Raw genomic sequence first — 26,879 nt, 5'->3', positions numbered from 1 at the left:
CCATTTGCTAGAAATGAACGTGCTAATTATAGCTTAAGCGGATTGAAACTAAAAATCCCACCTTTTGAGGGTAAAAATGATCCTGATGTTTTTCTTGAATGGGAAAGAAAAATCGAACATGTCTTTGATTGTCAAAACTTTTATGAACTTAAGAAAGTTAGACTAGCTGTTACTGAATTTTCTGGCTATGCTATTAATTGGTATGATCAAGTTGTGACCCACAGGAGGAGAACAGGTGAGAGACCGATTGAGACATGGGATGAGTTTTCCATGCTGATGAGGAGACGATTTGTTCCTGCTCATTATCACCGAGATCTCCACCAGAAACTCCGACGCTTACTTCAAGGCACTAAGTCCGTGGAAGACTACCACCAGGAGATGGAAACTTTGATGATCAAGGCCGATGTAGACGAGCCCGTGGACGCCACTATGGCTAGGTTCCTTTCTGGCCTTAACCGAGACATCCAAGATCGCATGGAGCTTCAAGAGTATGGAACCGTGGAGCAAATGTTGCACAAAGCCATCCTGATCGAACAACAGGTCAAAAGAAAGAGCTACTCAAAGCCGGCCTTTGCTCTTAAACCGTCCTTTACTCCTAAGCCAAGTTATCAAGACAAAGGTAAGTCTTCTGCCACAACAAATACAGCTTTAAAGACTGATGCTCCTGCTCGTGTTGACAAAGGAAAAGCTATTGAGAATCCTAGCCGTGCAAGAGACATCAAATGCTTCAAGTGTCAAGGCCTAGGACACTATGCCAACAAATGTCCGAACCAAAGAGTAATGATTCTCATGGAAAATGGAGAGGTTGAGTCCGAGGACGAGCAAGAGAACAAGGAGGATCTTGGTCCTACCTTTGATGAGGAAGAGGAGTCCTTTGACTACCCACATCATGGACCATTACTTGTTGCGAGGAAGGCTTGGAACGGTCCCATCTTCGATGAGACAGACGGTCATGCTAACGGCCACACGGACGACGACCTTGGCCCGGTTTTCGACATTGATTCTGAGCCGATCTTTGATAAGGAGGATTGCTTTGATTATCCAGCTCACGGACCACTACTGGTTACTAGACGTTCCTTGAGTGTTCAGCCCGAAACCAATGAAAAAGAACAAAGGGAGAATCTCTTTCATTCTCGTTGTTTAATCTCTGAAAAAGTTTGTTCTTTGATCATTGATGGTGGGAGTTGTACTAATGTTGCTAGTGATACTCTTGTCAGGAAGCTAGGGCTAGCTACTCGACCTCTTTCACGTCCTTTCAGATTGGAATGGCTCAATGAAACCGGTGAACAGTATGTCAACGAACAGGTCACGATCCCTCTTACCATTGGACGATATGAGGATGAAGTTGTTTGCAATGTTCTTTCTATGGACGCTTGTCACATCCTTCTAGGCCGTCCATGGCAGTTTGATAAGAGAGCAGTGCATGATGGCTTCACAAACCGACACTCCTTTGACCACAAAGGAAAGAAGATCACGCTGGTGCCCTTGTCTCCATTAGAGGTTCACCAAGATCAGGTCCAACTCAAGAAGAACCGTGACCAGGAACCTAAGCCGGACGAGCCTGAGTCATCTCAACGAAACTCCAACTTCTTCATAAAACAAAGTCAGGTTAAGAGGTCTCTTTACTCCCAAAAGCCATTTCTTTTACTTGTGTATAAAGAATCTCTTATGGCTTCACTTTCTTCTGACCTTGCACCGGAGATTCCGAGTGAGTTGCTAGATATTTTGCAGGACTTTTCTGATGTTTTTCCAGATGAGAATCCTAAGGGATTGCCACCAGTTCGAGGCATAGAACATCAGATCGATTTTGTCCCGGGAGCCTCTCTACCGAACCGGCCAGCCTATCGAACCAACCCAGTTGAAACCAAAGAACTTCAGAAGCAGGTTGGTGATCTTCTGGAGAAAGGACACATCAGGGAGAGCCTCAGCCCTTGTGCCGTGCCTGTCCTCCTAGTGCCCAAAAAGGACGGATCTTGGCGCATGTGTGTGGACTGCCGTGCCATCAACAACATTACGGTAAAGTATAGGCATCCCATTCCTACGCTTGACGACATGCTAGATGAGTTGCATGGTTCATCAGTTTTCTCTAAGATTGATTTATAAAGTGGCTATCACCAAATTAGAATGAAAGAAGGTGATGAGTGGAAAACTGCATTTAAGACGAAACTAGGATTGTATGAGTGGTTTGTCATGCCATTTGGTCTTACTAATGCACCTAGCACTTTTATGCGTTTGATGAATCATATCTTGAGGTCTTTCATTGGTCATTTCGTGGTTGTTTACTTTGATGATATTCTCATCTACAGCAAGAATCTTGATGATCATAAGATACACTTGAAATCTGTTCTTGATGTTCTACGGAAAGAAAAACTTTTTGCAAATCTTGAAAAATGCTCTTTTGGAACAGATCACGTGGTGTTCTTAGGCTTTGTTGTAGGTGCTGATGGACTTAGAGTGGACGAGTAAAAGATCAAAGCCATCCGAGATAGGCCGAGTCCAACGACCGTGGGCGAAGTAAGAAGTTTCCATGGCCTAGCCGGCTTCTACAGACGGTTCGTCCAGGATTTCAGTTCCATAGCCGCTCCGCTTACTGAGGTAATAAAAAAGAACGTGGGGTTCAAGTGGGAACAAGCCCAAGAGGAGGCATTCCAGATTCTAAAAGGGAAGTTAACTCATGCTCCTTTGCTTACTCTCCCTGATTTCTCTAAGACTTTTGAGATCGAATGTGATGCTTCGGGTGTTGGTATTGGTGCTGTTCTCATGCAGGATAGGAAACCCATTGCTTACTTCAGTGAGAAACTTGGAGGAGCCACGCTCAACTACCCCACTTATGACCAGGAGTTGTATGCTTTGGTGAGGGCTCTTCAGACATGGCAGCATTATCTTTGGCCAAAAGAGTTTGTGATCCACACTGATCATCAGTCCTTGAAACACCTTAAGGGTCAGCAGAAGCTGAAAAAGAGACATGCCCGTTGGGTCGAGTTCATTGAGACCTTTCCTTATGTGATCAAATACAAACAAGGTAAGGACAATGTGGTGGCTGATGCCTTGTCCAGGAGGTATGTTCTTCTTTCAGCTCTTGAAACAAAGTTGCTTGGTTTTGAATTTATCAAAGATCTGTATGCAACTGATTCGGATTTCAAAGAAGTGTTCATAAAGTGTTCCAAAACGGCCTATGGAAAGTACTATCAAGCTTCTGGATTTTTATTCTTTGATAACCGTTTGTGTGTGCCCCAATGTTCTTTGAGGGAATTGTTTCTCAGGGAAGCTCATGGAGGAGGCCTTATGGGACACTTTGGAGTCAAGAAAACGCACAAGGTGGTGAATGAGCACTTCTATTGGCCGAGCTTGATGAAGGATGTGGAACGGATCTGTGGCCGATGTGTGGTTTGCAAGAAAGCCAAGTCTAAATCTAAAAACCAAGGTTTGTATTCTGCTCTTCCCATTCCTTCTCATCCTTGGGTAGACATATCTATGGACTTTGTGCTTGGATTGCCTAGGTCTAAATCTGGTCGAGACTCTATCTTTGTTGTGGTCGATAGATTCTCTAAAATGGCTCATTTCATACCTTGTCATAAGACTGATGATGCTGTGCAAGTTGCTGATCTATTCTTTAGGGAAATTGTTAGATTGCACGGATGCCTAAGACTATTGTTTCTGATCGTGATGCTAAGTTCCTTAGTTATTTCTGGAAAACGTTATGGTCTAAACTAGGAACTAGATTGATGTTTTCCACCACTTGTCATCCTCAAACTGAGGACAAACTGAAGTTGTGAACCGAACCTTGTCTGCATTGCTTAGGTCATTGGTTAAGAAAAATCTTAGACTTTGGGAAGAATGTTTGCCTCATGTTGAATTCGCTTACAATCATTCATTGCATTCTTCTACTAAATTCTCTCCTTTTGAGGTTGTTTATGGTTTCAATCCCTTATCTCCACTTGATCTTTTGCCTTTGCCTTTGAGTGAAAGAGTTAGTACAGATGGCAAGAGGAAAGCTGATACAATCAAGAAGTTGCATGAGACAGTTCGTGCGAACATTGAAGCCAAGACCGAGGTGTACACAAGGAAGGCAAACAAGAAGAAAAAGAAGGTCATTTTTGAGGAGGGTGATCTTGTTTGGGTTCATCTTAGGAAGGAACGATTTCCGGAAGAAAGATAGTCCAAACTCATGCCAAGGGTCGATGGTCCTTTTCAGATTCTTAAGAAAATCCATGACAATGCTTATCAGCTTGACTTGCAAGGTAAGTATGACATGTCCTCAAGCTTTAATGTTTCTGATTTATCTCCTTTTCTTGCAGATGATCCAGAATTGTGGACAAATCATTTTCAAGAGGGAGGGAATGATGCGCCTCAGTACATGGAACCATGCCAGGATGGAGAACAGGACGATCAGATCATTCCAACCGAGGTTCAGGCAGACGACCGTTCCAGACAGACACACCGAGCCGTGTACCGGATCGACCCGCACGCAGCCGGAAAAGAACTAAGGCTAGAACCATGTCCAGATGACCAAACCGACCGTACCGGAGCCCGTCTTTCCCGACCAACTCGCCAAGCCAAGACTGATGGTCGAACCGGAACCCACTTGGGTCGAGTGGAAATCGAGAGAGACCATAGTCTTTCGCTTTTGGTCCGTCTGATCCGAGCCGAGTGTCCCGATGAGCGTACTGATGGATCAGCCGGCCAGTATGATCAGTTCTTGAACTTTGATGATCAAAATTTCTCTAAGTCACGGATTCTACAACTGTCCAAGGACTTGGGTCGTGCTGGAACCAAGTTGGCGCATGAGCCTTACCCGGCTGACCGTCCGGAACGCGCCACGCCCGTCCTGCTCCTTACCGCGAAGGAACCACTTGGTTCAGACGAACCTGGACGTTAGCCGAAGAGTCATTTTTGACCAGATCTGGAATTAAAGAGTTTAATACATTGTCTTTCAAAATTCTAGTCAGATTCGATTTACTAAGTCTATCTTTAATACATTCATATGTCTCTTTCTATTCCTCAAGTAGTATAAATACGTAAACACTTCTATCAATAAAATCATTCCATTTTCTTTCAACTTCTTTTTGAGTCTTTACTCTTTGTTCTTTGTTTAGAACTTTTCTAGTTTTCTTGGTGTAGCTATAGCTAGCTCCAAGCAAACGCCCTTGTCTGTTGGTCTTGTGAGTCATATCAAGCAACGGTTCAAGATTTCCTCTTTGTTGGACCGGTGAGTCACATTCGGCAACAATCTGGTTCGGGAATATTAAAGGCCACTCCGCAACCTTTGTGCGACCCCTCATTCCATCAGATCTCCTCTTGGAGTTCATATCTTTTTTTCAAATCCGGTCGAGTGATCCTTTTAAGGTGTATCAGTTTTGAAACGGTTGGCAGACACAAACACCGGTGATGACACACTCTCCTTTGCTTCAACTAAAAAATAATTGTCTAGGAACAATGGAGGCTGAGCTCGTCCCGAGTTCTCAATGGAACTTTGTCGAAGATAAGGACTGATATGCGGCAAGAACAGGTGAGTGACTCCAGAAACATAGCTAAAAACCATAGAGAAAGACCTCCTTTGCCTAGATTTGAATCTACTACTCATGAACTTGGGGCTAGGTGAACTCTGAACGAGACGAGACGACAAACCGTGGACCGGCATGATGCTTCGGATGAGGAGCGATGTCTCAATTTTATAACATCCGACAAAGGGAAGCTCTTAGCGGGCCATGAATGAGTGGACTTTCGTAAAAGCCCTTCACAAACCCATAAATAGGCTAGGCCCGGCCAAAAACATATGTCGGGTAGTCCATAAGCTGTATCGGCGGTGAGATGCGACGAACGAGTGAAGCTAGCGGTTGAGTAGCAGCAGATCTCGGAAGGGAATGGAGTGACCAGGCGAGGTGGCGGAGGTGGGGCGATGCTCTTGACGATAATCCATGAGAGGACGCGAACTGAGATCAAACTGAGAAAGTGAACTCCAATATTACAGTATTGGAGTCCATAGCTTTCATTGAGACCTGAGCTAAACCGCAAGCCCATTACAAAACTTTGAAAGCTCACGTCAAGAGATCTGTTGGAATGAAGCTGTCCGAGGGAATATATGACCAGCGGTTCAAAAGGTTGAGATGGTGAAGAGACGTGATGGAGGAGAGGAGGCTTTGGTTGTACACCAAGCGGAGACTTCATGGTTCTAAGAAAATGAGCAGATCTGGTGGTTCTAGATCCGGTGCTCCTGTTCGCTTTTAGAGGATGAGAGGTGACGAGAGGACGAGTGGAGGATGAGAGACGGCGACGGTGAAGCGATTCGTGGCAACCATTGCGTAAGAGACGACAAAGACACAAGAATTGAAGTTGGAGGTGACGATGGAAAGAGCAGAGAGCGGTGAAGAGCAGCAGGCTGAGCTGAGGACCCGACGCCGGCGGCCAGGGGCACGACCAGCGTCGAGGAGGAACGGTTGCGGCGCGGCCTCGAAAATCGGGACAGAGAGCTTTCCTAGGGCATTAATAAAAGAACTCAAACTCTTATTATTCACTAATCTGTCAGGTCAAAAATATGTTTAACCACCACTATACCTATAATATCCCAAGGAAGAAGACACTTAATTAATAGTTATCAGATGATATGATGCTTATAATCTAAACTGAAGCACTAATAATAACAAAACCAAGATCAAAAATCTGTTAGAACCCAATAACCTTGGGTGCAATTTCCAATAATGGCTACAATGAACTTGGAGAAAACTTTCTAGCAAAGAGATAACAAACTTGAGTGTGTTGATCATTGCAGAGACAGGCTTTAGCTCCCGGAAGCTCTATTAGAAAAGTTTCCGTTATATCAGACTTGCCAAAAAGTAGCTGGATGAGCACCACCGCGTGACTAATCTGTCCATTTCAGTGTCCTATTAGCCAGCAAAATCCGGTTTTCAATAGACAGCATTGTAAAGAAGTAATGTTCATGAACATAACATGGAGGTTTACAAAACTCTTCGAATTTGGGATAGTAAGTGATGTCTTGAACAATCTCAAGAGCGAGTTTCCTGTTAATTTCAAACCACTGAGACCCTTTTCTCCAATGACTAAGTGTAATCTCTGGTTCCATTCCATTTCTGTATCTTCCTCTTCCATCAGGTCTTTCTCATCAGCACAACCCATGAAACTATATCTTGATTTAGATACACAACTATAGACAAAGCTGAAACAGCGCAGAGGAATGCATTTTTCAGAAAGCAGAACAAACCATTCTTTGTGTGCCAAACATTCAAAGGAGGCCTGATGATAATCTCTAAAGTAACAGTTCCATGATCATACATAGAGATCAAAGTGGTTGAAGAAACATGATCCAAATGGTGATTATTCAAGAACTTGATCATGTGTATACCAACAACAGAGATCCCAAGAGACAAAAGAAGAAACAATAACAAAATCTGAAGGAGACGCATCGACAAAACATCCCTAGATTGGTTTGTGAGTCTTGGTTTAGGAGGTGATGCAGCATTATCTTTAACCCCTTCCTCCATATCTGACCATTTACACATATAAATTTAGCAGAAGAAGCAGTCACACATTTAGAGAAGTAAACCCTCGATGTCTGTCTGATGAATGTATTGAGATAAGTCTCATGTGATCTGTTATCTTAATGGAACATAAGCGTAAACTTAACATTGACATCCTCTGTAATTTGACGGTTTCAGCTTTTTGTTTCACACTAAAACCATATATTAATAAAATGTAAAAAAAACCTAATAGAATGATGAAACTGTATACATTTTATACTAGAAAACATATGTTTACATTCCAATAACATTCTCTACAACTCTCTCATTACCCCCCCCCCCCCCCCCCCCCCCCCCCCCCCCCAATCACTGTGGCTTTTCTTGCAGTAAGGTTCTGCAGATATCCTTAACAGAAGCTTGACATTTGCATAAAAATTTTATTGATCTTTACATGGAAGCCTCTGTAAGAAACAAGAATTAAAACTGTTTACCCTGTAGAGGACATCAAAGTTCATCTTTAGAGTTACTCGGCGACGAAATTTTTAAGTCAAGAAGATATCTTGTGGCCATGGAAGCATGCAGAGAAGCACCATAAGGTAGTACTTCTTCATTGACCTCAAAATAAGGCGAGTGAGGGTTCGCCATTGGTGAATGAGCTTCGTTTTGCATTCCAACAAAGCTAAAATGTCCAGGCATCGATACTTGGTAGAAAGAGAAATCTTCTGCTCCCATCAACGGTTGCATCTCGAAGTAGTTCTTAGTCCCTAACATATCACCTGAAACGTTCTTGAAAAACATGTGCAAGGCTTTGTCGTTAACGGTAGGTGGGAAAAAAGGTTTCTCCTCTTGAAGGAAATCAACTGTTGCATTGCACATGTGCACACTCGCTTGCCTTGTAATAACCTGAAGCATTGGAACCACCACAAGAGAGTTTAAAAAGTTTTGTCTCCGGTTCGAATAACCGTTGGGACGAAACAAATATTATATAAGTGTATACTGACCTGTTCAATTCTTTTCTTGAGTTGTGTAAAGCTTTTAGTTGAAAAGGCTCTGAATGTACCACCGATGGTAACAGAGTCTGGAATCACATTAAAAGCACCACCACCTTCAAACTTAGCAACTGTAACTACCTGCAAACACATCAACACATTCCATAAAGAGACACTTGAAAGAGCCAAAGAAGATTATGTTATGTTCTACCTGCGAGTCTAAAGGATCTGCCTCACGTGAAACGAGGTGTTGTAAGGTAACGATAATGTTTGAAGCTGCCAGTATCGGATCTATGGCGTGCTGAGGAAGAGCTGCATGACCTCCTTTCCCGCTTATCTTAGCTTCGAAAAAGCCACTACCAGCCAACAATGGACCTTCTCTTGAGCTTACTAGGCCTAACCCCAACTGATTTGTAACATGTAATCCAAAGATTGCACTCACATCCTTCAATACTCCAGCTTCCACAATCTTCTTTGCACCTCCTCCTCCTTCCTCAGCCGGTTGAAAAACTAGAATCACTGTACCCTAAGATGGTCCAGGAAATGTAGAGAGATCAGGATGCTTCCAAAGATCTTTAATTAATTTTTTTTTAAAAAGTTTACACCAACCTGTAGCTCATCTTGGTGTTCTATAAGCAACTTTGCAGCACCGAGGAGCATGGTAGTGTGAGCGTCATGTCCACAAGCGTGCATCTTCCCAGGAACCTTACTCTTGTGTTCCCATTCCACCATTTCCTACACAATCCAACGCCATCTGTTAAACAAGAATCCACCCAAAATACAGTAACATTTCGCATAACTCCACCAACAATACAAGCCATTGCAACCCACAGAAGAAAATAAAACTACAAATCAGATCAGAACAGGATCTGAGATTTTGGGCTATAAACATTCTTTAAAAATTCATAATTTTTTTTTTTTCATTACCTATATATTTACATATAACCAGTAAAAATTTTGGGGGACAAGGCAAATGTTTCATTGGGTTGTGACCAGATCCAGCCATGAGTCAAATGCTAGAAACCAAGTCTAAGTCCAGAGAAATACAATAAAGATCTCACAGAGAATTAAGCTCAACAAATCATTTACGAGATTACAGTGATTTAACTACTCCATAGAGGCATGCAAATATAACCAAAACCTTCATGGAGAAGAACACAGAACAAATGTTACTCTTTTGAGTGTTACTTGCATAGGGAGTGCATCCATAGACTTAATAGAATTGCATAAAAATACAATGAAATATTTCACATAGACTTAAACTCAACTAAATTACAGTGAGTTAACTACTCTTTTAAATGTTTTTTTTTTTTTTGGTAAAAACCTCTTTTAAATGTTCCACGAAGAAGATGGGAGTGAACAAGTCAAAATCAGTTACCTGCATAGGAAGTGCATCCATATCAGCCCTCAACGCAACGAAAGGAGCTTGACCAGTTCCAACGTATCCGACAACACCAGTAACAGCAACTGGGTACTTATAAGACACACCCATCTTCTCCAGCTCTGTCCTAACGAGCTTAGACGTCTCCACTTCCTCGTAACCCAACTCCGGGTTCTCGTGGATTCTCCTTCTGATCCCAACCATCCAATCATAAAAATCGCTTCTTTTAGCTAAAGCAAGAAACTTTGAAGGGATTTGGGAAAACCCATTTGAGGTTAAAGAAGATGAAGATGAAATCTGAGACGAGTTGAGTAAGTGAATGATTAAAAGAAAGGAAACCCATTTGCAGAGACTCATAGCTTCAATCGATTCAGTTCAGAAACCAGGCGATTGAGGAAAGATGAGATCGAAGAGAGAGAGAGAAAGAGAGTTCTCTGCGTGATGATGAAGCAGGGAAACAGGAAGCAAAAAGCGGTATCTAAATCCGAAAATAGCGTTAGCCAAAGACAACACGTGAATTTTAAAAATAATGACTTTACATAATGGGAAAACTATCTATATTTCCCCCCTCGTAACTATCATATATTAGGATAAAAAACCTAAGAGCATCTCCAATGGTTAGAACTTTTGATGGGTTCTAACCATTAGTTTAATTGTTAAGTGTGTACTTTATAAAGTTAAGAATTCTTGCTAATATAATTAGTTTTATGAAGGTTTAATGGGAGAATCCCTTTGAAGTTCTTAATTTTTTTAAAAGGTTAATTATTAAATTTAAATTATGTTAATCTTCCTAGCTTTTCATGTTAATGTAAAGTAAATCCATTTGAGATTATACACTTGACTTAGCCAAAGATCGTATATGTACTTTGCTATCTGGTAATATTTGTCAAAACCAGAGACCATCAACATTTGTTTGAAGAGCTGCGGACTGTGTGGCAACATGCTCTGCAACCATCCTACTTGCACTCCCGGAACCGGACCGACTCTCTTCTTCTTATTAGTCGTGACACCAAGCTTTGACCTCACATGACTCAATATTTCAACATGCTCTGCAACTACCTAATGATTACATACGCATCCAATTTCGGGAAAACGGAAAAGGATACATACACATACGGCTAAGCTGAGTGAGAAGAGAAAGCATACATACCTCAAGGACTCCAGTTTTCATCTTCTTGTTGATTCATTTGGCCTAATAGGAACAATACCTTTCACAGAAACAAAGTAAAATTTTACTTAAGAACTCACTGAACCAACGATTCATACAAACCATAAGTACATAACTAATTAAGGAGGCAATACAATGCATCATCAGTCCAGGAAAGATTCTAGTATCTTCCTTACACTTAAAACCTAAGCCAGAGTACTCTCTCCTCTAGTCACCTCCATTTACTTGCATATTGTATCTAGAACAGACATAAAGTCTCTTACAATCACGAACACTCTTAATAGCATCACTACAGTAAAGATAATCATAAAACAAAAGAACACATCACAAAAGGCACAATTTTTTTTGAGCTCAGAAGCAACAATCATCTAAGCAAAGGGAGGCACAACACAAGTTTGCATTACCAGAGGAAGGAGAAGAGAAGCTGTTCTTGAGATGTGTCTTCGTCGGTAACAAAGAAGTTGATGAAGACACCAAGTTCCTCGTCGTAGTTTCCGTTGAATAGCTTAACGGAAAATGAATCATAATCTCGTTCCGCCGACCCTACTTGCTCGCGTGTTTGTACAGGATTCAGTCGATTAGAATAATGAACTTAGAAAATGGGGTGACTAAAGACTTTTTTATTCGAATCAAACAGAGGGGTTACAAGATTAACGGGAAGTAAGGAGACAAGACTGAAGCTTTAAACAACCAGATCAAAGAGATGATTAGGAAACCCTAAATCTAGCCGCTTAGTGTGTAAGTTGTCCAAAAAGTCCCTTTTTCGTTGTCTCCTCATCCCTTCTTATAGTGTCCTCGTCCTTGATGCCCTAATCGTGTCGTCCTTTGGGCCTTGTCGCTAAAGGCCGAGTATGCGGGCATTGGTACTGTTCTCTCTAAGCCGAGTATATTTGATCGGCTTAACTGATCGGCTAAAAGTACTCTGGGGTCGAGCCGACATCTTTAGCCGCTTAAGCCGACTAAACTGGTCAAGCTTGCCGAGCTAGGGTCTATTATTCGATGGGCCTTGTGGAGGGATGTAATCCATCTCCTACAATAAGTCCCCCCCCCCCCAGTTCACTTGTGAGCGGCGTAGCGGTCTCAGTGAATTTGTGGGTCAGGTTCGTTCGTATAACAGGTCCTAGTGTGTTTAGTCGCACGCTGTTTTATTGTCGCTTAGAGTAGTACTTCTTCATGATCTGCTTTGCTCGCCGAGGTTTTTGTCGCGGAGGCACGTTTTACTCAGTCGGCGAATTATCCCGATATAAGAGCTCAAGCTTATCTCATCGGTTTACGTTAGAAAACCGGTTTAGACCAAAATCGGGGATTAATTTTGGTCGGGCATCTCAATTAGAGATCGGTTTGAGCGAGAAACAGAACTGTCACGAGTAAGCCTTTGGGTATTTAGGCGGCCTTTGAGACCCATTTAGGCTTCTGTAGACCTAATGATTGCGCTTCGGAGGATGTGCCCTTGTTTTTGCTATAAATTGGCTCCTCCCTTTCGCTTTCGTCATTCTTCTCTGCAAGTTCAGGTATTCCGCTTTCTCTCCCTTCTCTCTACTTTTACTTTCTCTCTCTAGATACGCCTCAAGGATAGCGTGGTTTATTTTAATTTCCGGTTTAGTCGTTCCCCCGAGTTAGTAGACATGGCTTCGAAGAGTCGATTGTCTCGTGAAGAGAAAGGGAAAGATATCGCAGATTCCTCGAGTCCGGCTAAAGACGCGAATGGTAACCCGTTAGACGAGTTTGAGCTGATTCACCGCGACGCGCTTAGGGATACAGAGAACATGAGCCTTTCTCAGCGCCTTTTAGTCGCTGACGCCCACCGACAATTTCGTGAAGAAGAAGAAGAAGGGCGAGTCGAAGACGAGGAATGCGTTGGGGTTGAGGGAAGCCTCAGAGACGAGGGTGAAAACGTGAGCGGTAGTGGCTCTGAAGCGCCTAGATCAGTCGCAAGGCCTCGAAGGCGGGCTCGACGGGGGGTTCGTTCTGGCCAAACGGAGCGTCGTCCTGTGGTGCAGAGCATTCCTTATGATCAGATTGATTGTCGTCCCGTTATTTACCATCCGGGTGGGATCTTTGAAGAGCTCCCCCGTCTTCCTTCTGAAGTACTACGCGACCCGCGAGTTCAATCGTGGGGGAATGTGTTTAGCTCCTGCTCCTCCGACAAGACTGTGAAAGATCTCTTGAGACAGTGCGGCGGTACTGGCATTACCTATCTCATTCCATCTACTGAACAACGTCCTTGGTCGCCTCCAGTTGGGTATCAATGCATGTATGAGTCCTATTTCAAAGATCAGACCAAGCTCTGGTTCCTGATCCCCCGGTTGATCACCTCGTACGCGTACCGCCGGGATATTGCTATCTCTCAGTTGTTGAATGGGTCATTACGTATAGCGGTCATGCTGATGGTTATGGCGGCAGAGATGGACATCTCGATGAGTGTGAGGGTATTCGAAGAGCTTACCTTCACGAAGGCGGAGCCGAACGGGATTTTCTCGGTGAAGATGCGTGCGAGTTACAACGTTCTGACCGGTCATCCAAATAAGACGCAGGACTGGCAGCGTGCGTACTTCTACATCAAATCCGACAAGCATGCTTTTGAAGAACCGCCTGGGGACGACTTCCGCTTTTTATGGAATAAAGAACTTGGTAGAAATCTTGTTGTTTGTCTGTTCTTTACTCGACGAGTCTAACCGTTTTTATTCTTTTGCTTTTTGTGCAGTTCGTCACCTGAATACGATCGCCTACCCGGAGAAGTTCTTTGAGAGTGCGCAAGCGATAGCAACGCATAGTCATCTTTGTTGGCCGGACCTTAGTCGCGAGTGGATTCGTCATCAACAAGCTAGAATCGCTAGAGGTAGACTCATGGTTTGCTTTCTAGAAACTCTTTCGACTTGTCAAGGTAGGCTCAATGATTCCTTAACCTTAAACCTTTGTCTTTTGCAGTTGATTGGGAGTCGAGGCTTCCATGTATCCTTGGTCCCCGCAAGTCGCGTCTTTCCCTGTTTACTCGGAAACAACAGAAGCTTTTTAACAAAGCCAGGGAGATGGAAGGAGTTCCGGATTTGAGCGCCTTGCTGAAGGGAAGGCTGCAGTTGCTGTCGAAGTAGTCGGCTCCCGTTGATCCTTCGGAGACGACTAACTCTGGAGGTGCTGGAGCTTCCGGGGATCGTGGGGCTTCAAAGGAGGGAGCCTCCAATTCAAACGACGAGGGCGTTAGCGTCGAGCCTTCTGCTCCGAGTCCCAAAAAGAAGAAGAAAGACAAGAAGACGATGGAGAAACCAGTGGATGAGGCTTCTCCGGTTTTGTCTGATTCTCTCGCTACGTCTTCTGAGGGTCAAGGGACAAAGAAGAAGAAGAAAAAGCGGGCACGCGACGAGGCGAATTCCCGGGATGAGGAGACCGCTACGAACGACGCGGTGCCCGTAGAGCATCCCAAAAAGAAAACTAAGAAGAAGGCCGCTGGAGTTGAGCCTGGTTCTTCAGTCGTCGTGCTAACCCCAATCGATGCCGTTAGGGAGGATGATGCCACCCCTAACGTGCCTTTAGAGAAGAAAAGGAAGGTCTTGGCACAAAGGAGTCGGTCCCTGGCTCTTCTACGAGTAGGGGTCCTCGTTTGGAGGGCTCCCTTCTAAAAAAGGGGAGAGTTGAATATCCCGATCGTGTGGAGTTTCTGTATGACGAGAAAACTCCCTTGATCCTTAATCCCCTTCGATGCGCGGAGCTGACGCGCCAAATTCGCGGTGGGACGAAGGAAATGCCGCAGTTGGAGGACCTTTTCTTTACAGACGAGTACATCGACGCCGCTGCCTTGAGAGCTCGGGTAATCTTGCTTCCCCTTTATAATCTCTTTTGTATTTCCTTGTGAAATTGTCGAACACAGCCATCTTGACTAATCAATTCCTTACTGCTTTGCAGAGTGATGGGAGCATGAACTTTCTTGTCGAAAGGTACGATACTACCTTGAAGCAGACAATGGTCCAATTGGGAGCTGCGGACAAACTTGCTGCAACGAGGCTGAAGGTCATCGACAGAGTGAGAGCTGAGCTTAAGCAGGGCAATGAGAAGGCAGCAAAGGAGAAGGAAGTCCTTCGAGTTAAGTTCGAAGAGCTTGAGAACAAGCTGAAGACTGACAGGGCGGCGAAGAAGGAGTTGGTCCGCGAGAAGACTCATCTGGAAGGGATCGCTGCGGGCCTTGAAAAGGAGAAGACTGAGCTACTCGCGGAGAGGGACGCCGCAGTAGACAAGTTGGTCAGGGAGAGACAGCGTCTGAAGGATTCCCGGAGCCTTGAAGTCACCCGAGAAAGGGAAAAGGTCGAAGCAGCTATGATCGAGAAGGCGAATCGTTCCGTTACTCGCGTACGAGATCACTTTGCTCGCTTGGACGCCCTTGGGAAGGCGAAAAACCTGTACGGGCAAGCCTCGGGGACGAAGAAATGCCTTGAGATGATAAGGGATAGCGGAACAGAAATCCCGCAAGACATGATCGACATGTTTGCCGAGCAGGAAAGGCTCTATGAGGGCTGAAGTCACCAAGCTGCGAGTAAGTCCGCTGGCCGACAGAGACTTCTCCCTTTCTCTGCTTGTTCTCCCTTCTCGTTTTGTGGAAGACAGGTTCAGGAGAACGTTCGACCCCTACGGGTCGAATGTGAACCTGATCAGTCTGGAGACAGCCTCTCAGCTTATCACTTTGCGTGAGGTGACCGAAGAGATGCCTGAGGAGCCGCTGGGTGATGTCACCTCGGCCCCGACGGAACAAGTCGTGGTCCCCGAAGAGGGCGTTTGTAGGGAATCACGCGAGAAGGAGGGCATAGAGGAGATCCCCAAGGAAGGTACTCCAGTCGCCGAAGAAGGGGTTGAGAAGGCGGGCGTTGAAGATCCTGTTGTCGTCTCGGATTCTTCGTCGGGGGAGCAAGACGGAGAGGGGGATGACGATGCTGGAGAGATATCGCGATCACGCCCAAGTGAGGAAGATAAGACCGACGATGTCGTCGAGGGAGATGCCGTAAGCTCTCCTCCTGGTGCGGACCTTCTTACCTCGACTCGACCGGAAGAGACAGTTGCTCCCATTGCTGAGGACCCGACTGAGCCTTCTTAGAATGTTGTATTTTATATATTTCTGTGTTTGTGGTCTTGGTAGACCCCTTGTTGTACGTTTAGACATATGTCTTTTAATTTATGTTTTTGTTGCGTTCCTTTATCTATACTTGCAATTTGTCTAAGTAATTTTTCAGCTATCTTTATAGTTTCGCGATATAATCGACTAGAAACGTTAGATTTCTGAGTTTTAGCTTTTGCAAGTAGATAACGAAACAACCCGCTAAAAGGGGTTTGTTCAGACCTTGTTGTACTTCGATTTGAGATCACGACTAAGTGCGTTTGTTCAAGTTTCGAAAACAAGGAATTGAATCCGAGAGTGGAAGGTTCTTTTATCTGTTTCCTCAGTGACATTCGAGTAACCGGGTAGCTAATCCGTTACTCGTTCGTCGAAGAAAGGCGAAGATTCACTCTGTTTGGCCGGTCAACGCTTTTGGGCGTAGGTGACTCGTGACCGTATGGTCCTTAAGCCAAGTGTCTGATCAGGACATAGCTATAGGCAAAGGAATGTGAGCATCCACGTGTCCTCTGCTGGAGGTTCGGGAGCCGTTAAGTACGAAAATCATTATTTACTCGGTCGGGGACTAAACAAGATTTTAACTTTGATTTTGTTACAGCTGGACCTGTTAAGGCTGCCTACGTACCTCGGTTGAGGATCAAGCCATTCGTAGTTCATTTTCCCCGAGTAAAAGTGGCCGTGAGTGGCGCATTTACTCGGTCGAGTAGAAGTGACCACGGGGGTGCATCTACTCGTTTTTTTTTTTTTTTTAAATAATACACCTACGAGTAGAAACGTCGTAGGTGCATCGAGTTCCATGATCGGGGAACTTCTTCTCCGCGCGACGTTTGAAGTCGGTATGCGCCAGGTTTGACGACTTTGATGATTTTGTAAGGTCCCTCCCACCTGGCGCCGAGTTTACCGGCGTTTAGCTCCTTAGTGTTCTCAAACACTTTGCGCATGACGAGGTCACCGAGTTCCAGAGGTCGGGCACAGACCTTTTTGTTGTAGTAACTCTCTATCTGATGTTGATAATTTTGGATGCGCAGCAGAGCTTGACCTCGTCGTTCTTCTATCTCATCAAGGGCATTCAGTAGCATCTCCTTGTTCAGCTCGACGTATTGAGGCATTTTGGAACGTCGGAGGCTTGAAACGTTTACTTCAGCAGGAGCCATGGCTTCTACGCCGTAGGCGAGGGAGAAAAGTGTCGATTTAGTCGATCCTCGCGGGGTTGTGCGATGGCTCCACAAGACTCCATCGAGTTCGTCAGCCCAATGACCCTTTTTCAGATCCAGACGCTTTTTAATGCCATTGATGATGAGTTTGTTGGAGGATTCTGCCTGGCCATTACCTTGCGGGTAACGAGGAGTGGAGGGGCTTAGTCGAATGTTCCATTTGCCACAGAACTCCTTGGAATTGCCTGACATGAACTGTGATCCGTTATCGGTAACGATCTCATAATGTAAACCGTGGCGGCAAATAATATTTTTCAAGACGAAACCGCGGACTTCTTTGTCTGTGACTTGAGCGTATGCTTCAGCGTCGATCCATTTGGTGAAGTAGTCGGTGAGGACGAGGATGAAGCGTCTTTGGCGGAAACAGGGAAGTGGTCCTATGATGTCCATTGCCCGTCGCATGAACGGGTACGGAGCGGTGGTTGTTCGCAACATTTCGGTTGGACAATGGATACTAGGTGTGTGCCGTTGGCACTTGTCGCAGCTTCTCGCGTAAGACTCGCAATCTGCGTTCATTGTTGGCCAGAAAAAGCCTAAGCTTCTTACTTTGATTGCTAATGCACGTCCGCCCGAATGATTTTCGCCAGCGCCGTCGTGCGTCTCTGCCATAACCCTTGCTGTCTCGTCGCCATGAATGCATTTTAGGAGCACTTTACTTGCGGTCCAGTGGTGTAGTTCATCGTCAAGAACGACGTAATGGGCGCTGCGTGTTTTTAGTCGGCGAGCTGCCCATTTTTCGTTTGGGAGTTCTCCCTTCGAGAGGTAGTCGATAAACTTAGTTCTCCAATCAGGACCAAATCCGTCGTCATCTGGGGTAGCGGGTTCGATGACCGGGCCAACGACGAGTGTTTGGTCGGTTAATATATTGATGCTTGGTTTCTCGATACGATGTATCGGGATGGTGCATTTAACTTGATCATGAAGTTTGCTGCCAAGGGCCGCGAGGGCGTCGGCGCAGACGTTTTCGCCTCTTGGAACTTTGATGAGTTCGAAAAACTCAAACTCTGCTGCCAGGCTTTGACTATTTTGAGATACGCGTCCATTCGGTCGTTGCGGGCATCGTAGTCGCCGCTGAACTGACTGGCGACTAATTGAGAGTCGCAATAGGCGCTTAGTCGTTTAGCTTTTAAGGCTTTTGCTAAGCGGAGTCCGGCGATCAGAGATTCGTACTCTGCTTCGTTGTTTGACGCGGGAAAGCCAAAGCTGAAAGACTGCCTGATTAGCTCTCCGGTCGGGGACTGTAGTTGGACTCCGGAACCTGCTCCCTTGTTGGTCGATGATCCATCGACGTGCAGCGTCCAGTTTGAGCTTGGAAGTATAAGATCTTGTTCCAATTCTGGGGCCAACTCGACCAGGAAGTCCGCAAGGACTTGGGACTTCGCCGCTGTGCGGTTCTTGTAGGTAATATCGAGCTCGCCGAGTTCGATGGCCCACTTCGTGAGTCTGCCAGATCTGTTGGTGTTTTGGAGTATCGTTCGGAGAGGTTGATCAGTCAGTACCTCCACTGAATGTGACTGGAAATATGGTCGAAGCTTTCTTGCTGCCTCGACAACTGCTAAAGCCATCTTTTCCAGAGTCGGGTATCGGCTCTCTGGTCCTGTCATGCGTCTGCTCGTGTAGAAGATGGGCTTTTGTTCGTCGCATTCTTCCTTTATCAGAACGCTGCTGACTGCAGCTTGTGACACCGCAATATAGAGAGATAGAACATCACCGACATCCGGCTTAGCGAGTACTGGAGGTGTTGTCAGGTATTGCTTGAGTTGAGTAAATGCATCCTTGCACTTCTCATCCCAAATGAACTTCTTGTTTCCTCGCAAGAGATCGTAAAAGGGGATGCACTTGTCGGTGGATCTGGAGATGAAATGATTTAGAGCAGCTATCCTGCCCGTGAGCCGTTGCACTTCTCTACTGTTCTTCGGACTTGGGAGGTTCAGGACCGCAGATATTTGCTTCGGGTTCGCCTCGATTCCTTGCTGCGTGACTATGTAGCCAAGGAACTCGCCTGAAGAGACTCCGAATGTGCACTTTGCTAGGTTCAGCTTCATGCCGTATTTGTTGATAGTTTCGAAGCATCTTGCAGATAACGGAGGTGATCAGTGGAATGGAGTGACTTAACCAACATGTCGTCGATGTACACTTCCATGGTGATGCCCAGCTTATCTGCGAACATCTTGTTCACAAGTCGTTGGTAGGTTGCTCCGGCGTTCTTCAAACCGAACGGCATGACCTTGTAGCAGTAGGTTCCCGTATCTGTGATGAAGGCTGTCTTCTCGCGATCATCCGTGTGCATCATTATTTGATTGTATCCAGAGAAGGCGTCCATGAAGGTCAGCATCTCGTTTCCAGCCGTAGACTCGACTAAACGGTCAATGTTGGGAAGAGGGTAGCTATCCTTTGGGCAGACTTTATTCAAATCGGTGAAGTCGACGCAGACGCGCCACTTGCCATTTTTCTTTTTGACGACTACCGGATTTACCAACCATTCGGGGTAGCGGACCTCAGCGATCGAACCCGCGCCGAGTAGCCTGTCAACTTTTTCGTTTACGGCCCTCGACCTATCAAGGCCGAGCTTACGTCGCTTCTGGCGGATAGGTTTGAACGTTGGGTCGACGTTTAGTTCGTGAGTCATTATAGTTGGGTTGATGCCCTTCATGTATGCCATAGACCAAGCGAATGTAGACACGTTCTTTCTGAGGAAATCCAGAACTGACTCCTGCATTTCCTCGGAAAGGTATGCACCAACCCTTTCGGTTCGACTTTGATCGGCGTCGTCAATAGGTAACTCGAGAACCTCGCTTTCTTGGGAACAGACTTTTGAGCTTGGGGGAGACACAGAATTAACGGGTAGAGATGACTGTTGAAGTTTGACTGTGGCGACTAGGAGATCCCTAGCGGCCTTTTGATAACCTCGCAACGTTTTTATCTTTCCGTCCGTGCCAGGGAACTTGACGCACTAGTGGTAGGTGGAAGGAACGGCTTGCATCGAGTGTAGCCAAGGGGTGCCGAGTATAGCGTGATACGGAGCTTTCGTGCTTACGACAGCAAACTTAACTGTTCGAGTAACGCCGCACGCGCGTACCGGGAGGCGGATCATTCCCAAGATAGTTTCGGAGGATCCATTGAATCCGGTTAACGTTCTGGAGGACGCTTTTATGTCGTCAAGATCGACTCCCATCTTCTACAGAGTTCCTCGGAAGATGAGGTCGACGGAACTTCTGGTGTCAATGAGGATCTTGGTGACATCGTATTCTCCAATTCCAAGGACGACGAGAAGAGGATCGTTATGGGGGGCGTGAACTCCTTCCGCATCATCCGGCGAGAAGGTTATCGGAGGATGACTTGTCGGTTTAGTCGGCCACTTCTGGGAAGTCGCGACTTGTCGACGGTAGTCTCTCACAGAGCGAACAGATTCTCCGCTAGGAGGGGAGCCGCCCATGATGACATTCAACGACTGTCCCGTTTGTACTCGCTTAGAGTCTAGTAAGGTGCGCAGGTCTGTGGATACGCTGGTGTCATGCGCTGGAGGTTGAGAATGACCTTTAGCTCGCTCCAGCTGTCGTCGTAAGTCCATTGGTTTCGAACGGTTGAGTTGTATGCGAAGGTCGCATATGCCAGCGTTGAGTTTATCTCGGAGGTCGCTAATTGGCCCTTCATTGGTGTTAGCGTTGCCTGTCGAAATACGTCGAGACTTCCGTATATTCAGCATCGTCCGGAGGTCATTGTGCTTGGGACTACTATCATTTTCGGAATTGAACTTCCGTTTCAGGACATCCCTCAGATCTCCGAGTACAGGCGCATTATCGTTATCGTCGTCGGACGACAAAGATTGCTGAGAGAGTATAACCTCGATGCGTCTGCGATTAGCTGGGTGCTCTTCGTCGGCTGAGGAGTCTCCCTCACCGTTATCCTTCGGGGTTTCCTCCTCGTCATCTCGCCGTTGAGTGTCGTTTTGTCGACCTTTGCCAGTGGCCTTGCGCTGGGCTCTCCTTTCCTTGTTCTTGGTCCAGCTCTTGCCATTCTTTGGCTTAGCTTTCAAGGGTTCAAACTTAAATTCGCCGCTCGCAAGGGACGAGAGATAATGCGCGTAGAGTGACTTGCATTCTGTGGTATCATGTCCCTTGACGTCGTGATATTTGCAATGCTTGGTGAGATCGACGGTCCTGGAAGGCCCCGCTGCTGACCCGGCTCCCGCTGTAGGTTGGGTGGTGCAAACTGTATCGATTGGTTTGTCGGGCGATTCAAGCTCTCTTGCCCACTTGTTCCACCCTTCTCCGCGAACTACGAGAGTAGAGATCGGCACGCTATTCTCGTTGACGACATACATATATCCGTCTTTGCGACCGCTTTTGTCTTTCGGAGCGTGCTGGCGCAGTTCTTGTCGCGTATTAGTGTTTTTAGCCGCTGGAGCTTTGGGCGTGCACATCTTGCTGAGAATTGCATTGGTATCTTCTTCCATTCGGATGAAATTATCGGAGCGCGCGATAGCGTCATGGAGCGACGTAGTTGGGTTCTAGTATAGGTCCTCTCGGAACTTGGAGTGGACCCACAAGGTGTTGCGCAGAGCGTCGATGGCGATCCCGTCTGGGATTTCAATCTTTGACACCACGGCTTTGAATTTCTCCATGTACTCGCGCAGGCTATGGTCTTTTTTCTGGTTGAGGTTCCATAAGCTAGAGGCGGTGGCGCTGCGCTTTGTGAAAATGATGTACGTCTTGAGAAAGGCTGCTGATAAGTCGCGGAAACATCCGATTGAGTTCTCCTCCAACTGGGAGAACCAAGTTAGGGCTTGCTCGTGGAGAGTCTCGACGAACAGCTGGCAGTAACCTGCATCCCTTTCATCGTCAGGGAGTTGAGCTCGCGCCATTGCGATGTTAAAAGCCGTCATATGTTCCACCGGGTCTCCGCCGGGCTTGTACTCGGGTAGGCGCAACTTCTCTTTCTTTCCGAGTTGCACACTAGTTAGCGCGCGAGTAAAAGGAGTGTGCGAGGTTGCGGCGAGTACGCTCTCGATTTGTGGAGCTGCGCTGGTGACCTGGTGGATCTTCTCGCTCATCTGTTGAAAACTGAGTTTGAGCTCTGCGATCTCGCGTATCGTTGCGAGATCTGAACCTGCTAGGGGAGCGTCGGCGAGAAGGGTTTCATTGGGCTCCGAGTCGTCGGAGGCGTGGTCGCCTCCGGTTGCTGTAGGTTTTGTGTTGAAGAGATGGCGGCGTATCTGCTGGGGACGGCTCGTCTGTCCATCGGGAGCTGTGAGCGCCGCGACCAACGCAGTGAGTTGGTCGTTGGTTGTCTTTTGGACTTCGTCTTGGCGAACAAGTCGAGCCATGACGGAGCTCATGAAATCTGAGGTGATGGGTGGCGCGGCCGCAGGCGTGGGTGTCGGTTCCTCGCCTGGAGCGCCGAAGGCGGCGTCGTCTTGAGCCATGTAGATCTAGAACGTTGCTTTAGTCAGCCCCATGGTGGGTGCCAATTTTTTGTACAGGATTCAGTCGATTAGAATAATGAACTTAGAAAATGGGGTGACTAAAGACTTTTTTAGTAGAATCAAACAGAGGGGTTACAAGATTAACGGGAAGTAAGGAGACAAGACTGAAGGTTTAAGCAACCAGATCAAAGAGATGATTGGGAAACCCTAAATCTATCCGCTTAGTGTGTAAGTTGTCCAAAAAGTCCCTTTTTCGTTGTCTCCTCATCCCTTCTTATAGTGTCCTCGTCCGTGATGCCCTAATCGTGTCGTCCTTTGGGCTATGTCGCTAAAGGCCGAGTATGCGGGCCTTGGTACTGTTCTCTCTAAGCCGAGTATATTTGATCGGCTTAACTGATCGGCTAAAAGTACTCTGGGGTCGAGCCGACATCTTTAGCCGCTTAAGCCGACTAAACTGGTCAAGCTTGCCGGGCTAGGGCATGTTATTCGATGGGCCTTGTGGAGGGATGTAATCCATCTTCTACATCGCGCTCCTGCCGCTGCTGTAAACCCCTTCGGATACAAATCAAATCTTCTTCTTTTCACTTTGATCCAATCGTCTCTTCTCTCTCTCTCCACAAACGATTCGATTTTTCTTGCACAAAAACTTTGGAAACATCGACGAAAAAAGACCAAATTTTTTTTCTCTTCCTTTTTGCATAAAAGGCATCACCCAATAAGAAATAGACACGTATGAGGTCCTTACCATTTCTTAAAGTGCTGTGTTTAGCACCGATTCTCTTCTTTTCCATATTTTTTAATTTATTTTTTTTAGTTTTTTTTAAGGAACCCTAACTAAAGCCTCCCGATGGAGGTGGTCTAAGAACGATTAGGTTCCTAGCCGTCAAGAGAAAAAGACAGAGATTTTTTTTTTAGTTTTAACCCGATGGCCAGAGGCTTCTATAACTCTGACATCAGCTTGTCTGATTCGCTTTGCTTCTTTATTTTTTATTTGCTTTACTTTTTATCACTTGGTTTATTTGATTGTCAATTTATTTTAAATCTGGCAAAGTTTTTTATTGTTCTTTTGTATGTTTCTTCCAATAGATTTGGTAAGACAAAAATTTCGGTTCAATTGAACCGTTTAGAAAAGGTAATTGATATATCTACTGCGGATGGTGGCGAGGGGTCGTACCGGCTTCAATCGTTGATGGTTCTTCATTTGATGGTGATGGAGTTCTTGCTGCAAACTATGGTTACTTCGAAAGACAGCACGAAATTCTATGGAAAGGTAATCTCTTTGACTCTATTATTTTCAATAGAGCAATATAAAGAGTTGTCTCGTCTCGGGGACTTCTACTGGAATATTAAAAAGAGAGTGACAATCGTTTCCAATTCAGTTTGAAACGTGGTGGTTTTGGATTAATACAAAGATTATCTCCCTTGAGATTCAACTATTCCAAAAGCAAGTATGAAACTTTTATATAAAAAATCTTTGGTCATCCACACGCAAGATAGATTTGTGTTAGTTTATTTTGGATCCCTACTGGTGTATCATTTTTCTATATTTGTTTTGCTAGTTCTAATTGTTTAGAAGTTTTTGCCTAGAAGGTTTAATAATATAATCGACAAAAAAAAAAATATCATATAGCACTGTGTCTCCACCGAACTATGACCTAATGCTAAATCTCCCCTAATTTAAAGTTATAAACGTATTTCTCCTTGAACTGAAAAATATAAATTTATTTATCCCTAAATCAATGGTTCTAAATTTAATTACACATAAACCATGATTTTAGTTGGTTTATTGTTAACCAAATCATTTTTAACCAGTTAAACCAATATAAAATCAAATTTTAAATAAACCCATACCTGTAAATAGTCCAACCTTGTTTCTTTCTTCTTCTTTCACCCGACTCGTTTTTTATCTTCTTCATTCTTCTTCTTCGTCGAATTACCAAGAGCAATAAATGACAGTCAAATATATCAAACGTATCTATGTCAAAGTCAGTATCGATTGCTCAATCCCTTAATCACTCTGCGATTGCTCTCAATAATTCATGTAACTCTCTGTATATAATAATATATATATATATATATATATATATATATATATATATATATATATATATATATATATATATATATATATATATATATATCAAATTCAAAGTTTCAACTACTTTCTCTTCTCCACTGATCTCAATCCTCCAATCCACGATCAGGTTGAAACTTTTGGTCACTCTTTTCTTTTTCAGGGAAATTACCAGTTTACCATTTTCATGTTACTACTTTTCACTTTTACCATTACTAAATTGACATTTTCAAAAATATTTTTTTTATTAAGTGGCAAAATATTCCTTATATATATAATAAATAAATATTTAAATAAATAAAATTCTAAAAAAAATTTTTTTTAATTTTTTTCGAATTATACTATTTCGAAATTCAAACTCTAAACCCTAAAACTCAACTCTAAACCCTAAACCATCGTAAACAATATATTTTTGAAATACAAACCCTAAATCTTATACCATCAATCTTAAACCTTTTTTTATGAAATACGAACCCTAAACCCTCAAACATCAACTCTAAACCCTAAACCCTAAACCTTCAACTCTAAACCCTAAAACATCAACTGTAAACCCTAAACCCTAAACTTCAACTCTAAACCCTAAACCATCAACACTAAACCCTAAACTATCAACACTAAACCCTAAACCCTAAAAAGTAAACTCTAAACCCTAAACCTTAAAAAAATAACTCTAAACCTAAAACATCAACTCTAAACCCTAAACCCTAAATCCTAAATCCTAAAACCCTAGAGTTGATGTTTTAGGGTTTAGATTTGAAGGTTTAGAGTTTTAGGGTTTAGGGTATACATTTAGGGTTTAGAGTTGATGTTTTAGGGTTTAGATTTGAAGGTTTAGTGTTTTAGGGTTTAGGGTTCGGATTTCAGAAAAATATAGGGTTTAGGGTTTAGGGTTTACGTTTAGTGTTTAGAGATGATGTTTTAGGGTTTAGATTTGAAAGTTTAGAGTTTAGAGTTTAGAGTTTAGAGTTGATGTTACAGAGTTTAGGGTTTAGAGTTGATGTTTCATGGTTTAAGGTTTAGAGTTGATGATTTAGAGTTTAAAGTTGATGTTTTAAGTTTAGATTTAGGGTTTAGGGTTTACGTTTATGGTTTAGAGTTGAAGTTGGCCGATTTTCCGTCGATAATATAATCAAGTTGATTCCACAAAAAAAAAAAAAATCAAGTTGATAACTGTTTGAAAAGAGTTTTACCCAAAGTGTAAAAACCTAAAAGGTGTAAATAAGCCAACACAAGTGCAGTTCAAACTATTCTCCACATGTGTTTTTGACCCAAAAAAAAGTTGACAAAGAAGAGAAGCTCACGTCTTTGACAGAGTGGGTTTCACTTTCAGTGTAGTCTGATTTTCAACATCTCTGTTTTTGTCAACTTTCAACATCTTTTTCTTCTGTATGGAAAAATCATTTCATTATTTCAGTTTCATTTTAGGCAAGTGTGACACGTGAACAGAAAGAAAAAAACAAAACAGATTGAATGGTTCTAATTGAATTTGTTGGCCGGTCCATTTATTGTAGATACAAACTAGTGCTACAAACGCACATTTAAAACGTGTTCAACGTATTATATTTGTATTTTTGTCCTTTTGCATATATTTTTTTCTATTTTAAATTGTATAAATTGCAGAATATTAAGTTTGTTTGATCTTGATGACACGATATTGAAGGTGATTTTTCTAAGACCCGATCCCGGCTCTTAAGCCCAATCTGATATGCGGCCTTAACACTTATCCCATAACTAATTGATTCCGGTTCTAAGTATTTTAATTCTAAGTTCCATTCAATTTCATTGACGTTCAAGACAATTCAATAGACCCATTGGTGCGTTTGTCCAACGTCAACCACCAGTTGTGTGTGTCACCTTCCAGGAAGTGAACTGCAATGTCTTTCATATACTTCTCGGGGCAACGAGTTGAGCGGAAGTTCCTAGCCAACCTGCTCATCCACTCGTCTACCTCAAAGGGATCAACACTACCAGCAAACTGCTTCGTGCCCAGCTTAGATATGTGAGCTAACACGCTCTGGTAATCAACTCTCTTAGCTGGCCGAGCTGGCGGGTCGA

The 26,879-nt window shown here is 44.3% G+C and overlaps 3 protein-coding genes across 3 annotated transcripts; 1 reads left to right on the top strand and 2 right to left on the bottom strand.

Annotated features, from left to right (window-relative positions):
- Window positions 1-7,876: 7,876 nt before the first annotated feature.
- LOC125588727 (IAA-amino acid hydrolase ILR1-like 4) lies at window positions 7,877-10,346 on the bottom strand. Its single transcript, XM_048760442.1, has 5 exons — window positions 9,843-10,346; window positions 9,074-9,199; window positions 8,676-8,990; window positions 8,477-8,605; window positions 7,877-8,378 (listed from the first exon to the last, which is right to left on the bottom strand). The coding sequence occupies exons 1-5, from the start codon at window positions 10,200-10,202 to the stop codon at window positions 7,980-7,982; spliced, it is 1,329 nt and encodes a 442-aa protein (XP_048616399.1). The 5' UTR covers window positions 10,203-10,346; the 3' UTR covers window positions 7,877-7,979.
- A 2,919-nt stretch (window positions 10,347-13,265) lies between these two features.
- On the top strand, window positions 13,266-16,093 carry LOC125588316 (meiosis-specific protein ASY2-like). The gene is made up of 7 exons (XM_048759604.1): window positions 13,266-13,644; window positions 13,718-13,863; window positions 13,942-13,965; window positions 14,106-14,558; window positions 14,636-14,818; window positions 14,914-15,488; window positions 15,610-16,093. Exons 1-7 carry the CDS (start codon window positions 13,266-13,268, stop codon window positions 16,091-16,093), a joined length of 2,244 nt encoding a protein of 747 aa, XP_048615561.1.
- Window positions 16,094-16,872: 779 nt separating this feature from the next.
- LOC106420647 lies at window positions 16,873-19,370 on the bottom strand. Its single transcript, XM_048759603.1, has 2 exons — window positions 18,407-19,370; window positions 16,873-18,302 (listed from the first exon to the last, which is right to left on the bottom strand). The coding sequence occupies exons 1-2, from the start codon at window positions 19,368-19,370 to the stop codon at window positions 16,873-16,875; spliced, it is 2,394 nt and encodes a 797-aa protein (XP_048615560.1).
- Window positions 19,371-26,879: the final 7,509 nt, after the last annotated feature.

Source organism: Brassica napus, chromosome C6 (assembly GCF_020379485.1).
Source record: "Brassica napus cultivar Da-Ae chromosome C6, Da-Ae, whole genome shotgun sequence".
NCBI lineage: Eukaryota > Viridiplantae > Streptophyta > Magnoliopsida > Brassicales > Brassicaceae > Brassica > Brassica napus.
This window is presented reverse-complemented; position numbering and strand designations above follow the sequence as displayed.